The sequence below is a fragment of the Copadichromis virginalis genome, linkage group LG17, assembly GCF_057382275.1.
Source record: "Copadichromis virginalis isolate Kocher_CV1m ecotype Utaka linkage group LG17, C_Virginalis_male_GT1.1, whole genome shotgun sequence".
NCBI classification, from domain to species: domain Eukaryota; kingdom Metazoa; phylum Chordata; class Actinopteri; order Cichliformes; family Cichlidae; genus Copadichromis; species Copadichromis virginalis.
This window is the reverse complement of record NC_140634.1, coordinates 23,986,127-24,003,489: the sequence shown is the minus strand read 5'-3', so window position 1 is coordinate 24,003,489 and position 17,363 is coordinate 23,986,127. Positions and strand designations below refer to the sequence as shown.

At 41.7% G+C, this 17,363-nt stretch overlaps 2 protein-coding genes across 3 annotated transcripts in view; one reads left to right on the top strand and one right to left on the bottom strand.

Moving 5' to 3' along the window:
- LOC146689473 (ankyrin repeat- and BTB/POZ domain-containing protein 3-A) overlaps window positions 1-5,013 on the top strand; it is a 288,208-nt gene extending 283,195 nt beyond the window's left edge. For both annotated transcript variants that reach the window (XM_085437119.1, XM_085437118.1), the window contains one exon: window positions 202-5,013. In XM_085437119.1, the coding sequence (XP_085293245.1) occupies window positions 202-432 (231 nt within the window). In that variant the 3' untranslated portion in view covers window positions 433-5,013. The remainder of the gene's footprint in view (window positions 1-201) is intronic.
- A 492-nt stretch (window positions 5,014-5,505) lies between these two features.
- Window positions 5,506-17,049, bottom strand: LOC146689472 (uncharacterized). Its single transcript, XM_085437117.1, has 7 exons — window positions 16,680-17,049; window positions 12,301-12,503; window positions 11,583-11,684; window positions 11,363-11,458; window positions 11,162-11,272; window positions 10,848-10,971; window positions 5,506-8,319 (listed from the first exon to the last, which is right to left on the bottom strand). The coding sequence occupies exons 1-7, from the start codon at window positions 16,705-16,707 to the stop codon at window positions 5,699-5,701; spliced, it is 3,285 nt and encodes a 1,094-aa protein (XP_085293243.1). The 5' UTR covers window positions 16,708-17,049; the 3' UTR covers window positions 5,506-5,698.
- Between the last annotated feature and the right edge of the window lie 314 nt (window positions 17,050-17,363).

Genomic DNA, 17,363 nt, shown 5'->3' with positions numbered 1-17,363 from the left:
ATTTAAAGAAAGTGCTAGATTGACAGATTAATAGCTGCTATTGTAAGGTTCAAACACTGGGATAATAATGATGACTGTTCTTAAAAAGCAATTACCAATTTTGGGCTGGAATATGACTGGAATATTGGCAAAATTATATATAATCAGAATTTGAAAGCTGCTAATGTCACACATTCCTTTCATCTTTCATTTTCATTGTAGTTCCTTGGTGCCACGGAGCTGACGGCTTTCATCGAGGGCTACTTCCTGAAGAACATGGTGCTGCTGATCGAACTCGATGGCTTCAAGCAGCTCCTGTACGAACCTTCCCCCGCCGAGAGCCCCGTGTCCAGCCCCGGCATCTGCTCCGACATCCTCCACGACCTGGAGAAGACTCTGGCCGCACGCATCCACTCCATCCACCTCTCCACCTCCAAGGGCTCCGTGGTGTGACGTCATCCTCACCGGAGCCCTTCGATCCAACCACAGCATCCATGTAATGCCACTTTTATCATCCAGCGTCCCGCTTTACTTCCCCGTTTTCCCCTGACCAAGCACCCACCCTGCTGATGAAGAGGAGCTGTCAGATGTTTTTAAGTCAGGAATTCCCTTTAATTCTGCCTGTTGCAGCTCAATGGGGGTTCATGTTGCGACTTCCTGACCTTGAACTCTTTTGCCCTGTGGCTCCCATCGGTCACTCCACACCCTGAAGAGTAATAAAAACCTACAAGAAAAAACAAAAAAAACAGAACTGCCTTGACCCAACAGTATCATTTAGCTCTAACCATGATTCTAAAAAATTTCTATTGTATTTCATATAGGATACGTGCATGAAATACATAGGCTACTGTACACTGTTTTTCACTCAAAAAGGTAGAGTAGAATTTTAACTCAATAAATGCAGCTTCGTTATCATCTGCGAAATGAGACTGTGGTTTACAAACAATAATACTTTATGGAAGTGGATGCCATTACACATGCCAAAATCTAGATATAACCCTTCTATACAACCAATAAAAGTGATTAGTAGCAAAGCCAGCAGGCGGACTTTTAGGTGGCTCTTATTTACATCTCATTCTGTCTCTTCTATGTTGGATTCACTGTGTTATATCTACTGTGTGCAGAGGCCAAACTGATCACAGGAACTTCCACCGTGGCTGACACTGCGGCCGGCACTCATTCGACTAAAGACGGCCCACTCAGTGAAATCTATGCTGACTTATGCTTGAAACATGGATGCCCAACTGGGAAATTAACTTGCGATAACGCCCACGGACGACTCTTTTTAAAAAAAAAAAAATTATTGTTACTATTATTGGTATTTTTTTTTGCATGACATCTTGTCAACTGAGCTGACCCCTGGTGTTGCTTTTTATGCAGATATTACTTCACGGACCACTTTCGCAAGGGGAAGTAAGGGGAAAACGCTGCTTGTTAACTTTGTATCCACTGCAAAACTGATCAAAAGCGGGATTTGGAGAGGGGGGGTTTCAATTGGCAGGGACTTTCTCTTTAAAGATGCTTAAAGTAAGCATGTTAATACATTCTGAAAGTCATAGTGTTAGTTTTTTTGTTATTGTTTTTTTTGTTTTGTTTTTTGTAAGCTGATGTACAGTATCCCCACCTCCCCTACACACACCCGCTTGGCTGCTGACACCAGTCTCATTGAATGTGCTCCCTGCTGTGCGTCTTGTTTATGCAAAGTTGCATGTTTACTCTGTTCGTATGACTCCTCTGTTTTTGCTTTAGGTGTGCTTTCTGTGTAGACTGAGTAGGCTGAGTGAGGTGTTGAAGAGGTTTTGCCTCAAATTACTTGAGCTCTTTCAGATAATATTCTAAGCCATCGGGGTAGACCATGAGATGCATGTTAAAGTCACTCTTTGTTTAAGGCTTCACCCCCACATGAATTCTTCGAAGGAGAGGCTGAATCCTGCACAGAGCACTGAGTTTATTAGAGGCACAATTACCCTATTTATACCAGCCATCTGTATCTGGACACGTTCTCTCAATGCATATCTGATTTATGGGTCTTTACATTTACAACCGGTATAAAAATGCATCCTCGGTCTCTCCACTCTGCTTGTAATCAGTATGGAAATTAGTTGGACTTGTCAAAAAACATGGCACGTCCCACGTCAGGGTTCTGTTTATTTGACTGAGCTGCTCCATGAAGCAGCTCGGTAAAATAAGACCTCCAAATGTTGTGTGGTTTGGACATATGTTAATTGCAAGTCTAAATGGGGTAAATTTAGACGATGTTATTTGACTTACACAGCCACTTTATCCAGTTCAACTGCTCGTTAAATGTCTGATGAGTCTCGATTTCTGCTGCAACATTCAGGCGAAAGGGTCAGAATTTGGAGTAAACAACAGCACCTTGTTGAATCTGTGAAAGCAGGTGTTCACCCCGATATTAGAAAGGTGTATGGCTGGTGAGGGTAAATCTGTGAGTGCTGAGGTGTAAAATTAGCTTCAAATAAATTTAGTAAATCCAAACTAAAATAGTAGATTCCATAAAACAACCTGATGCATCTGATGTGTGAAGTTGCTCAAACTAAAAGAAAATGAAACAAGCACTTTTAGAGTTACAGCAGTGATCCAGAAGGATGGCAGCATAAACCTCATAAATTTCATGATCAGAGCACCCACTCAAGAATTTGTGTGGGCAGTCCTGTGGAAGATACTCGGACTTCTGCAGTCGCTATGCACACATCCTCCAAGTAGGCACGTGGGATATCTTTCCACAGCTTTCAATGTGCGTTCATAATTATGGACACCAACTGCTTTGTATTTTCCTCTCCTTCCTTTCTGGAAATTAGTTTAAAAAGCAAATGAAAGTGACACATCTTTGAAATACTAAACAATTGTTTTAATTTAGTTTAATTTAATCATCATGATAGATTTAAAAACTGTGTGAAGAAAAAACAAGCCTATATATTAAAAAAAAAAAAAAACGGGAGATGATAACTATGACTACCAAGAAAAATGAGCGCAGTGTGCAGATGAAAGCGGTTAAAAGCTCAATTTAAGGTGAGGAGGAAAATAAACTTTCCCGTTCTGATATGTTTTAAACAAACAGTAACTCCGAAATTAAATTTATTTATTATTTTTCTCTTCTTAGAGATTAATCAAAACATTTTTTTAAAAAAAGTTGCCGCTGCCGTTTTATTTCGCATGAATGTCAACTTCGGTTCAGGAAAGCGCCAAATTTTTAGATTAAAAACAGAAGTTCAACCAAATCTGAGGACAGTTTAACTGGAAAACAAGTACGCATATCTACCAATTTTTATCAATACCCAAAAAATGTTCAAAAGGTCAGAAGATGGTTTGGGGGTTGGAGGACTTGGTTGACTGGTGGTTTTCTTAATTCGCATCCAAAAAAGTGGGAATTTAAACTCAGTGCTCAAAGTGTGCAATAATTCAACCTTTTTATCCCTGTGATTGCATCAAATAACGCGTCTCACTCCTTAAAGGACCAAATGTAAACAACTGTCAGCTCTGCTGCTCAAAAGAACGTTTTAATCGAACCCATCCGATGTAACCGGTACCTCTCTCCCTCTAAGGAAATCGCACACCACACAGTGTATTTCATGAATGTAACAGTGCAGCAAACGTGCAAAGTTTTCCAATCCAGCGAGAAACCAAAAAAAAAAGGAAACCAGATGCTTCACTTTGGCTAAACAATGCAAACATCGTTCAAGTGTCCTCATACTCTGTGGTGGTTGTTCCTCCTGTAATCGGAAGGTATCATTTAAAAAACTGTAGCACGTTCCAAAAATAATGATATTATTTGTTTTGGTTCCTGCAAATCATTTTAAGAGAGAGAGATTTGGGCATATACGCACACACACATTGACACAAAGCTGTAAATAGCTACAGAAAAGAAAGTACAGATGTTATCCTACAGCTTTATTTTCTTACCTACATACACGGCATGATATATTTTATTTTACATTCCGCTATTTTGTTTTACAAAAGGGAAAAGAATATATAGAGATATATAAATATAAACTTTAAAGTTTTAAAAATTAAGCAATATTTCCATTAAATTGTATTACTTTCAGTGGTATGATGTGCAATATGCCACAGGAGATGGAGTATAATGAGCTGAAAGACGATTATATACGAGTGACTGAGACTGAAACAGAAGGTTGAATATATATGAATATTATTTCTGTCTCTTTTGTGACGCCCCTTCATGTACTGTTTTGCCACCGTGGTGTTCATTTTTACCGTGAACCCTTTGAGGAAGCTGACAGTCACGATGTCGACTCACCACACTCGCTTCTTAAATGTGAAACGTAACTTTAAAAGATGCAAGCCGTTTTTGTCTCCGCAGAGGTGAAAAGGTTCACAATGATGTCAAGCACTTTCTGTGCCAGTGTTACTGTAGCCTCTCTCTCTCTCAATCGAAAAGCATTAGTATTTCAACTGTGAGCTTAAGTTTCAGTCTTATTGTGATTTTTTTTTTTTTTCAAAGAAACTTATATGGCTTTGACATTAGAATAGAGAGGAAAAAACAATCCTTTTTTTAAATCTGTCTTAATGTTACGCCATTAGCAAAAGACTAACTTTAGCCCCTGTACTGGCGCTTTTGATTCCAAACTGGGTCCAAGCTGTAGAGTAAGTGTCGGTTCGCATGGCTCTTCTTGTTTAATGTTGTTGAGAATGTGCTCTATACACCAGCTTCGTCCACCGAGACCCTCCCCTTTATTTGCCTGCATACTTGTTCCTAATAAACGACACTTCTCCTAGATGCAGTGAAAACGTGCATGGGATATTCACTAGATTTCACACCCAACCGAGGGGGAGGGATGAACTTTTGCATTTTTTTTTCTTTTCCTTTGATGAGAACATGTATATTGTACAAAATATATATATATATGAAATATAAATTATACATGGTGTGAGGAGCAGGGATGTGGTGGAGTATAACAACAAAAAGGAATGTTACACTCGTGCTACAGTTTCTGTCGTTCCATGACATGCTTTTGTGGACAGCTAATAAAAGACCACAGGTTAAATCATATTAAAGGTCTCTGATTTTATTTCGCTTCGTCTCTGGAATGTTTTTCTCCATGATGGTGCGTTTATTCACGAAAAATAGAACAAGCCGAGATTTCCCCATCTTTCAGCTGCTTATATTTTATTTGGACAGAACTTTTTTTTTGTAGTTTTGCTATGGGCTCAAATTGTGGTCGTAAATCAGATGTGTGCGTAAAAAGATTTGTGTGTGGACTTAGCCAAAAAAAATACCTGTGAAACTCTGCACTCAAGTTTCAAGTTACAAGTACGAATTTTGACCCAGTTTTTCTTTCTTTCATCTGATTGGCCAATGTCATGTCAATCACAAATTTAACTATCCAATCAGAGAACAGGTGGGTTTGGCTATTGGAGGGGTGCTTTATGGAGTTTCAGATCCTTCGGTTGGCTTAGGTGCAGGGCCACGTTTCACACTACTAGGCTAAACCCCAAATTACTAGACAACATAAGCAATTTTCTCATTCAAAAACAAAGAAGAGATGGTAAAATTCAAGTTTTTTTTATTGCAGAAAGATTTGCAAGCTGAAAATGTTCACTGGTTTTAGATACACACGTCTTAGAGATCAATGATATGTTCTTCAGAACATCAGAATGAATGGAAAGCAACAAAAGCACCAACGTTTAAACCGGTCAGAGTGTTTTTGGTGAACCATCTCATTAAGAGAGATTTGGATTTCTACTGAAACTCTATTCTCACTTCCTCTGTGAAAGATGACTCCACTTTAAATTCGTGAGTGAGCGAGTGTTCACAAAGGGATTTTTTTTGGAGGAACGCTAACCCACACTCCTCGCATACGTAGCTCTTTGGCTTCCCGGCGTGAGTCCGCCTGTGTTTCTTCATGTGGTAAGACAACCTGAAACCTTTGTCACATATGTCACATTTAAATGGCTTCTCTCCCGTGTGGATCCGCATGTGCGACTTCAAATAGCCCGACTGGATGAAGGCTTTGCCGCACACTTCACACTTGTATGGCCGCTCCCCGGTGTGGTACCTGTTGTGGAGCCTGAGCTCGTTGGCGGTCAGGAAGGTCTTCCCGCACACGGTGCACTGGTGCGGCCTCTCTCCTGTGTGGATGAGCTCGTGCCTCTTCAGTGACGTCTCCTTCATGAACTGCTTGCCGCAGCTGTTGCAGGGATACCGGACCCCGATGTGGACTTGCTCCACGTGGTTTGTGAGCTGCAGCTTGGTACGATACGCCATGTTGCACTGTGTGCAGGCCCACGGCCTCTCCTCCGAGTGCGTTCCCATGTGGACCGTGAGCTCCGAGGCCGAGCGGTAGCACTTCCCGCACTGCCAGCAGAGGAAGGGTTTCTCCCCAGTGTGTTTCCGCTGATGCACCGTCAGACAGTTGGAGGACCTGAACTTCTCCGGGCACAAGTTACAAACATAAGGGAACTCTCCTTTATGGATTCTCTGATGAATGGCGAGGTAGGACAGCTGGATGAAGCTTTTGTCACACTGCGGGCAGGGATACGGCCCGGAGAAGTTGTGCTGTTTCTCGTAGTGTTCCCTCAAGCGTCTCAGTAAAGTGAAAGTCTTGTCGCACATTGTGCACTGCATAGGTCTGTGCATTAGCTTGTGCCTCTCAAAGGCAGCCTCGTTTGCCAGGATCTTCCCACACTCTTTGCAGTACAGGGGGTCGTGGATCCTCTGGTGCACTTTGAGCATGGTCATGCTCTTGAACTCTTTCCCGCAGTCGTCACATTTCATAATATCCCTCATTTCCAGCTTGCAAACGTTCTCCTGGTGGTCCTTCAAAGCGGACAGGTATTCGAAGTGCTTGCCACAGTTGGAACACCACACTGGGATCTTCAGAGGGGCCCCTTGCTGGAGGTCAGCGCTGCTCGCGTCGCTTTGGCTCGGCCCCGCCCTATGCTCCTTCTTCCACAAGAATCGACTGGTTTTCTTGTGACAGATGGCGTAAATCTGGTGTCTCTTGAGGCCGTGCATGTGTTTGAAGCGCTTCTTGCAGTGGACGCAGTGATACGGCCGATCGTCCGTGTGACACTGTATGTGTCTGTTCAGGGTTTTGACGCTGTCAAACGCTCGAGAGCACACCGGGCATACTTTCAGGCCTTTTTTGGCCACTTTTCGCACAGGCACAGCGGGGGGCTCCTCACATGTGTCTGCAGGAGTGTCCAGATTACTTTCCTGCTTATCAGCGTCTCCAGTCTCCACGCAGTTCTGCGTAAAAGTTTCGGCTTCAGCCAAAATCTGCTCCACCGTCTTGGTCTGCTCCTCTCTGATGCCCTCATGACCGTGAATAATCTGATGCTTCTTTAACGTGTCTTTGTACTTGAAGCCTTTCTCACATGTGACGCAAATAAAGGGACGCTCTTCGGAGTGAGATCGTAAATGCTTTGCAATGTCTGCAGTGCAGGGGAGGATCCTGCTGCAGATGGGACAGACTTTACCCTCCATCGACACCTCCGAAGCTGGCTGCGTATTTGAGCGCTGAGCCTCTTTCCTCCTTACCTTCTTCTGCTCTCTGCTTTTACAGATCTCCTTCTGGTGTCTCTTTAAAACATAAGGATTCTTGAATTTCTTCTCACAGAAAGAGCACTTGTATGGGCGATCCTCTGAGTGAGACTTCATGTGCCGCTCCATGTCCACTCGGCGAGCAAAATACTTCCCACAAAAAGAGCAGTTTCTGTCTTCTGACATCTCTGAGGTGCTTGGATCCCCTGAGTCTTCCTCTTTACCGCTGTTGTACATCTCCCCCCTTTCGTGGACGCGCATGGTGTGTCTGTTCATGTCGTAATGGTCCCTGAATCGTTTGTCGCAGCTGGTGCACTTGTACTTAAGGTCCCGGTTTGCATCGTGAATCTCCTGGTGCCGTCTCATGGCCGCCGCCCGCAGGAAAGTCTTATTGCACACAGGACATGTTTTATTGTTAGGGTATTTTTTCCTTTGTCTCTTAGCCGTCGCTGAGTCTTGATCATCTTTTAAGGCTCTTCTCTTCAACTCAAGTCTTTTGCTTTGTTTAAGTGGTTGAAAAGCGGCCGGCTTTAAGGCATCGCCTGCTTCCTCTTGCATTCCGTCTTCTTCCGTTTCCTCCTCATTTATTACATTTTCTTCTTGGTCATCGACCAAACTGGGCGCCTGTTCGATCTGGATGTAGTCCAGCAGCGTCACAGTTTCACCCTCCACCTGGACGGTCATGCAGCTTTCCAGCTGCTCTGGTGCGTGCTGTAACTGTATTTGGTCTGGATCGATCACAACCTTCTCCAGCTGAGGAAGGGACAGCGAGGACAGGATGCAATTCCCAAATGAAGATGGAATGGCCTGAGTTTCATCTGAAGGAGAAAGAAGAATGCATTAGTTTTGTTAGAGTGTCAAAGCTCAAAGAAAAAGCAAAAGTGTGTTCGTGGTAGTGTTGTGCATAATATCAGTTTGCTGGTAAAAGGTTCCTGCAGCCTGAGTGGCCTACATGTACCATTCCATGCTCCTAGCAGTGGCAAGGACACAAACAAACACCAAAACTAGAAAAAAAATAGAGTGACCACCAAGTGCTAAACCAGTCCCTCTTGGGGGTTGTGAATTGGTGTTATTCTGTGTTAGTCCAAATATTCCTGTAATGTTGTGAGTAGTGTGCTTGTGATATTATAAAAATCCCATGAAGGGACCACAACTCGCCCATCTTGGACTTCAGGAAGCTTCTGTAGTCCTCATTTGCTCTGCAGTCATAAAGCAGCTCTTCACCTGCTGGATGTTCTGGTTAGAGCTGCCCTCTAGCTGCCCAAAAATGAACTACCATTGCCTGCTGGAGTCCAAGATGGTGGAGTTGAATGCTGTTTGACCACACGAGGAGAAACTATGTGGGCCACCACAGCACTGAAATGGTTCACCAACCAGTGCAAAAATGTGAATTAAGAAGACCTCAAGCTAACTGGTTAGCAGCTTCTGAACTTTCAATATAAGAGCAAGAGGACTTTCCACAGATTAACACAAAGATTCACAAAATATAATTGGAAGATTGTTAATATGACAAAGAAGCCACTACGCTGTATGTACGAAACAAAGAAACAAAAAAATCCCCTGAAAAATATAATTGACTGCACACATAACTAGACTCCTCAATTACTTTTTTTTTAAGTGATGGTATACCTCCTGCTTGGTGTATGACTTTGTGTCAGACTGTGTGATTGTGGTGTTGTTTTTTGCGTAGCCATTTCCTTTATTGTCAGGTTTATAAAACTATGTAAAAGCTTTCATTTTCGTGATGAGTTGCTCTCATCGATCGGTTCACATCACATTTTCAGATCTCTTGGAACCCCAGTCAAGATGGTGCTTAAAAAATAAAAAATAAAATAAGTGCTACCACCTAATTTTAAGAGCTGGATGTTTTTAGGTATGAATGGTCTGTTTATGACAAATGTTATGAGACTAGTTAACCATCAAAGAAGAAAAATGTTCTGACCACCAATTATCGGTTGGTATTAGGGCTGCCACAAACAATTATTTTGATAGTCGACTAGTCACCGATTATTTCTGCGATTAGTCGACTAATCAGATCATGCAACGATTGGACTTAAAACGTACAGCTTATTGCACCAGCACACATCTGCTCTTATATAACTATCATTATGTGCTAACTAAAAATAAAGACAAGATGATAGTTTATTAAATTTTAATGAAATTTGCAGATTGTTTCAGTGAAGTTTAATAAACTCAGCCGTCTGCTCCTTGTTATCTAAAATATAACAGGACACCGGAGTATATTCTCGACCATCTCACACTTCTGATAATCAGTTGTCTGCTTGACGTTTATTCAGCTGTGTAAAAACTATAACTTTAATCTTAGCCAAACCGATTTACTCAGGAACAAATAAAATACTAAAAAAAGCCAAACAATAACATTTAAGTTATCTAAGTGACTTATATATGTTTAACCTGAGTAACGAAAGACAGCGGTGGGTTTGAAAACGATTTGCTGGGAGTCCGGTGTTCTCACGGGCTCTAGTTAGCCTTGAACCCCGGCTAACTATTGAGCTGGTGGGTAACAGACGTCTCCGAAAACGTCGGAGCACTTTTGAAAATATGTGGTGTCTTGATAAACTGAGCAGATATTTGAGGTTTACACAGCTACATTCTCGCCAAACGTTTATTTTGTGACCCAGAAAGAATACTAAGAGTAATATTAAAACTAACTAGCTGCCGCCATTGTTGACAACTGCGTTGGGCCGCGCTATGAATTCTGGGACAGAGCTAGTTCTTCTTCGGGGTTTAACGGCAGCTGGCATCCTTGTACATGCAGTGCTGCCATCTTCTGTTTCAGTCCGTTATTACACTCTTAAATCCTACCACTTATTCCTGCGTCTTTTGGGATCTTACAAAGCTTCAAACGACGCATCGACTATTAAATCAGTCGTCGACGATCGTCGACGTAATCGTGACTAGTCGACTAATTTTTGCAGCCCTAGTTGGTATGCTGCAAAGCAGAGATAAATGTAGTTTTTGTTACATTTCTTCCACAGAAGTAAAAGAGAGTAGAATGTGGACCATTTAAACTTTAATTGTTTTAGTAACAGGTTGAGGACATTTTAATCTTCTCTCAAAGTGAAACATTAATGTTCATCAGGTTACTTTTTCTACAAATAACCTAACTGAAAATAAACTGCAAATAAACTCTTCTAACCTTTTCCACATGTCTGCGTTCTGTCTAAATACACTTTGCTGCTGTATTGTATGCCAACTGAGATGAGCAGATCATGCCAGAGATCACTACAGCTCAGAGAACAGCTGGACAGTGTTTGTAGACAAGTCCATCATCCATTCAGACTACATTAGCAACAATGTGCTCGTGACCCAAGACGAGACTCACCGCTCCAGTCGAAATGTCCCAGTGTTGTGTGATATTGCAGTACAGTTTTTAGGTGCTGCAGGTCAGGAACCGAGTGTGTACACTCCTCCAGAGCTGAAGGGACGGCACTGAGCATGGAAGCAGTCTAGAGAAGAAATGCAAAAAATACAAATAAAAGGAAATAAAAAGGTAGCCAAGGCCAAAATTTCACCATAAACCCTCTTCTGACTTGAAAGATTACTTGGAAAATTTGTAATTTTTTAAATGCAAACTGGACTTATTTAGGGAAGTAGAATAGTGCTGGAAAGGCCGCTTTGCCACACTTATTCTAGTACCTGTTGAATATCTGGAACTGGAAGAAGCTTCTCCAATCTGGACAGGAAGTCCAGCATTAAAACCTGAATAGCACTGTCATATTCAGGCCCAAAGTCAGTAGGGAAAACATGCTGAGGGTGGAAAAGAAATGTGTATTATATATTCTGTTTCTCTATTATTAGATAGGATACATGAGTTTGACAGCACATGATGTTACAAACCTGGAAGAACCTGTCCTTCTCTTCAGGATCCTTCAACAACAATTCAACCTGATCCACAAAGTTGGACTCTGGAAACTCAACATCTGCAAAAGACGGCTGGAAAAAAAAAACTAAAAATCACAAGCTGCAATTTAGGAAGAAAAAAAAAAAATAATCGGAGGGAAACTATGACCAGGCTGCTGGCCTACAGGGCACTTGTTTTTCTTCTAAAGGATCTAACCTGTGCTGCCCAAGTCGACACGAGGGCCTTGATCCTGTTCAGGTGCATCTCGATGGTTTCTCTGTCCGTTATCTGCTCGGTCCGACACAATTCAAGAACAACCTGAAACAAGATTTTATTAATTAAAAAAAACATTAACAAAGTCCAACTACAGCAGGGACTCTCCTGGCTTAGAAACAGGCCTGATTAAACAAGGCAGCAAACAGTCAGCACACCACATTTCCCTGATTACTGTAACCATTACTAAAAACAACACAGCCACACAGGATTGGCCTGTTGTCCATGTTTGGGAAGGATTTCAAAAAATGATCCGTTATCAGTATTATACATGACTATAGGGTAAAAATAAACAGCTGTACAACTACATAACAGTTAAAGAGATACATTTTAGAGTCCCTAACCCAAAAAAATTTCCAGTTCTCTCACCATGCAGCACTTTATCATCTGGTGAACTCACTCAGTTTTATTTAGGGAAGCTACTAGAACTGGTCTGCATGCTTTAATGTTACACAAGCAATAGTTTTTTTTTACTGTACATTAGTACAGCACAGCACAAGTAACACTGTTTCTGCTCTTCTTAGAAAGAATGCAATTCAGAAAGATGGGTGACGGCGTCGATCTCTAAAGAGCCGTTAGCCTCCAGTGACTTCAATCAAGGGCCCCAAAGATTTCTCTAAACCTCGCCTATGGCAGCCACTCTTCCACAAGAGGGACTTACCCGTGCTCTGAGTCCCAGGAGGAGCTGAGCTTTCTGATCTGCATTTAGCATCTCAGGGACGATTTCTGTGACCGTGCTGATGAACTCCTCCACCATCCCATAGTCGTGCACGCTTCCCCCCTGCACGACGTGCCACATGGCTGCAGATACCAGGCGCAGAGGAGGTATGAAGAGGCGAAGAGATGGCAACAGGAGAGGTGGATCTGGAAAATATTTGTACAATATTTAAAAAGTTACTCACTGTAGATTAAATTAATCTGGAGCCTTGCAAAATAAACGGAAACTATCAAGAGAATGTGAAGAAGCAACTGCTTTGACTTTATGACAAAATATCTCTGCATTAGGTGCTCAAGATTGAAAATGGATTAAGTCCCGGAGTGGATGAAGGAGCAGATGTTGAAGGCTGTGGTTAAATAGTCCCAGATAGAAATCATGCTCCGTTACAAAGAAATTAAGTTAGAAGCTTAGGAGCATAGCCAGAATAAGCTTTCCACCTGTGAAGGGAACTCTTAAAGTGAAGTAAAGCACGATGATGCTGAACACTTCCTGTGGATTAGTGCTTACAGCAGGTTGGAGGCGTAATGTAGCACTAGATTAATGTGCTCTCCACTGGCCGTTACACTAATTGTTTGACAAAAACAGATCAGACGAGGTGCAACTCCACTGCTGTTATGCAAACACAGAGAGAAAGAGAGACAGTGGAGTCTATTTCAAACTTTCCACATGAATGAAAGCTCATAAATGCTGAAGATCACTGATTTAAGGTCAACTGCATTTACATGAAGTAACGCATTATATACAGTGCTGTAAAAACCAAACAAAAAAAAGTCAAGTCACATCTCATTTGCTTACATTTCGCCAGGAAAAAGGGATATATGACAAAAAAAAGTTTGTACAACAAGCCTGAACGTGAGCATTTGGTACACCGGTATCGCCTTTATTGTTCAACACATCCTGAACTGTCTCACAGAAGATTCCTTGTCATTTTTTTAGTCTTCAGGATTAGTTCTCCAGGCTTTTGGGAGGACGTTCAAAGCTCTTCTTTGGATGTCAGCCATCTTTAGATGATCCCACACTGCTCCAATAAAGTTGAAATCCAGACTCACGACCTGTCTGAGGCCAATCCATGACCGATAGTGTGCACTGGCAGTGTGTTTAATCATTTTTCATGATTAAAAGGTTCAAGGTTCTTTATTTGTCACATGCATAGTTATACAAGTATAACACACAGTGAAATGAAACAGTGAAAAAAATGAGGCACCTCCTAATCAGATGTCTGCTAGATGGCATTACATGGTGATTTAGCATACTTCAGCCTTTCCCTTCATTAAGAATGACTTCTCAACAACCAACCTTCCACTGAGGTGAAGAGCAGATGACTCAACTGATGAGCAAGGTGCTTCTATTGTCAGGCCTTTGCAGGATTTTCTTCCCGTTTCTTCAGGACTTACTATTTTATGTTGTCACACTGTGTTATTACTGTGATTTAGTGTTTATGTCACTGGCTGCTAGTAAAAGTGACTAAAGATACGATTTAAAATGAGTTCTTTGCTAAATTGCCGCTTAAGTATAGATGAAACACTGCTTCATCCCTTGAGTTAGAAGCCTTTCTTGTGCTCAAATAATTCATAATAGCTCAAATAGTTCAAACTATCACAAAGAATTACAAGAAAGTCTAGCTTTGGGAGAAATATACAAAGTAATGAGAGGTGGCTCAAAACTTTTACACAGTGACTTACAGCTGAAGTGAACCTCACTAAGTTTGCAATTGAGAGCTTCGGTGTGTTGTGTCAAAAGCGATCGTCTTCCAAAAAGTGATTTGGGGTATGTGCCAAAAAACGAGCATGGGAATTTAAAATGTTGTTATAGTCTGTCAACATATGTCAAACATATTGCTCAGTAATGATGTGAAGTCACTGAGAGCCTGTAAGAATTTTCCTGTTGCAAGGTAGATCCAGGTTAAATGTCTCATTAATATTAAAAATCTCTTTCAAGAGAGATCTGGCCAGGAGGACAGCAGAAATTTCAACAGGTTTAACATTACAGTTGTATAAACAAACCGAAAGAACTAGATTTATTATACCATACCATACCACCTTTATTTATAAAGCACTTTAACATAAAACCAGAGTTCACAAAGTGCTGTACATGCTAAAAGCATAAGTAAAGAAAATTAAAATGAGATAAGATAAAATAAATAACTAAAAAACTAAAATAAATTGAAACATGTCAAAACAAATTGAGTCAACCCCTCTAATCAATGCCAAAGGCTTCAGCGAATAAATATGTTTTAAGAAGACTTTTAAATTCAGAGAGAGAAGAGGCCTGCCTAACATGCAAGGGTAGATCATTCCACAACTTTGGAGCAACTACAGCAAAAGCACGATCACCTTTAGATTTATACTTAGTTTTTGGTACCTTAAGGAGCTGCTGATTGGCGGACCTAAGGGAACGGGCAGGTGTATATGGTTGTAGTAGCTCCGAGAGGTAGGGGGGGGCCAGGCCATTAAGAGATTTAAAAGCAAATAAGAGAATTTTAAAAACAATCCTAAAATGTAAAGGTAGCCAGTGGAGTGAAATTAAAATTGGGGTAATGTGCTCAAACTTTTTTGTTCCAGTTAAAAGACGTGCTGCAGCATTTTGCACAACCTGCAGGCGCCTAATGGACGCATCACTAACCCCAAAATAAAGTGCGTTACAATAATCCAGCCTAGAAGTAACAAAGGCATGGATTACTGTCTCAAAATGCTGTTTCGATAAGATAGGCTTTATTTTGGCTAATTCCCTCAAATGAAAAAAGCTAGATCTTACAACAGCTCTGACCTGGCTTTCAAGTTTAAGATTTGCCTCTATTTTAACTCCCAGATTAGTGATGACTGGTTTAACATACTGTGCCAGTGAACCAAGATCTATAATAGTGGCCTCAGAAGCGCCACCAAAAACCATCACTTCTGTTTTCTGTTCATTAAAATGTAAAAAGTTCAAAGCCATCCAGGCCCTTATATCATCAAGGCATCTGAGCAGCGGGTCTACTGAGAAGCCATTTATCTTTTTAAGTGGGAAATAAATCTGGGAGTCATCGGCGTAGCAGTGGAAAGAAATCCCATGTTTCCTCCTACCAAGGGGTAGGAGATATAGAGAGAAAAGAAGTGGGCCTAAAACTGAACCCTGTGGGACCCCACATTGAAGAGAAGCAACAGAGGATACAAACTCCCCGAGTTTCACAGAGAAAGTTCGCTCTGCCAAATAGGATCTGAGCCACTGCAGTGCGGTACTCCGCATACCCACCAACTGCTCTAAACGGGAAATTAAAATATTATGATCCACTGTATCAAAAGCAGCAGTTAAATCTAACAGCACAATAATAACACAGTCACCTGAGTCATTTGCCAAAAACACATCATTAAAAACTCTTAAAAGGGCAGATTCGGTACTATGTAAAGCTTTAAAACCAGATTGGAAAACTTCTAAAATACCGTGTTCTTCTAGGAAGGACATTAATTGCTTGTAAACTACCTTTTCAAGAATCTTTGAGATAAAAGGCAGTTTGGAAATAGGTCTGTAATTCGCAATAATATCAGGATCAAGAGCATTATAAATATAGATACAATAAAGCAGACAGAGATCATTTCTTCGTTTTATATATAATTATTTTAAGTAAAGATATCAGAGAATAAATAAACAAAACAACAACGACGAAACAGAAATATCTGCCACACTTTGGCACAACAGGGCCCTCAGGTGGGTCTAGGCACTGGGAGTTTAGGGTGACTGATACGGCTACCCCCATATACATTCACAGGCTAACAAGAGCGTCGTAATTATGATGCACCAGACATGAGCGTCTCTACCCAGATGGTAAACTCGGCTGTGAAAGCCCGGGCTCTCTAATGAGGAAAACTTAGGGACTGTAAAAGTACATGTACACATCAACACACTTTTTCGTTTGAATAACAATATATAAACGGCGTTGCTCGTTATATATTTAATGTTTATTCGACTTTCATACATTAGGTGTCATAACGCTTCGCTACTCTGGTTAAAGCCCCCGAAGGCAGCATCTGTGGCTGTTACAGTTAGTGCTAATTTCGGTTGCTAACTGATGCCAACCCCCTGCTGCTAGTTAACCACCCCTGCCCGCTACATTAAAGCATGCAGTCATAAAATAACCGAAAGCGTTGTTAGATAACTATCTTTGCTGACGCTGAGCTCCTTCCACTAACCACCGCACGCAGCAGCTCCCTGGCGCTGTAACGTAGCACAACGATACCGCCATGTCAGAGCGGGGTACGCCATGTTCAAAATCGGGCGCACACACACAAAAAGAAAAGCCAATAACTCGTTGCGACATAGAAATCTTTACATACACGTTAGCTTACCGTTATTAACATGTCGTGGGCTCTCCATGTTGTCTCAAAAAGCGCTCAAGCGAATAAGCAAATCAACTCGGGGTTGTTGTGAGTTGCAGTCCGCCGGACCCTGCGGTGCAAGTTGCCGGGGAGGAAGGGCGGCTCGACGATCTGGTAGAAACGCGCAGGCGTACTCAACACATTAAGTTTTGCTGGTTATTACTCAGTAGCGTCAGTCTGTTGCTGTTTTGTGTCTTCTCATACGACCTGCTAGGGCACATCTTCTGTTACGTTCGGTGACGGAAGCACATGTATGATAAATCTACAAAACTTGTGATTTTCTTCTTCTGCTTCTTACAAAGCTAACATGTCCGTCTTCTTCTCCTGTGCATGTCAGGATCACACGATGCATGATCGCTGCCCTCTAGAGGCGTTTTAAGGAACTATGTCCAAACAGTATGTGATTCTCAGGAGCAAATACGAGGAATTCTTTAGTTTTTCCTTGTTTATTTAATCTCACTGTACCGGTACTGAGAGACACAGTCGACCCTCATCCATGCATGGGATGTACTATTAACAGATAGGGGAAGTAGCTGACATCAAGAAATCCTATAAGTACAGTAAAGGACAACACGGAGGCTCTGATCATGGCAGCACAAGAACAGAACCTAATCGCCAGATCCATAGAGGCAGGAGTCTACCACAGCCATCAGG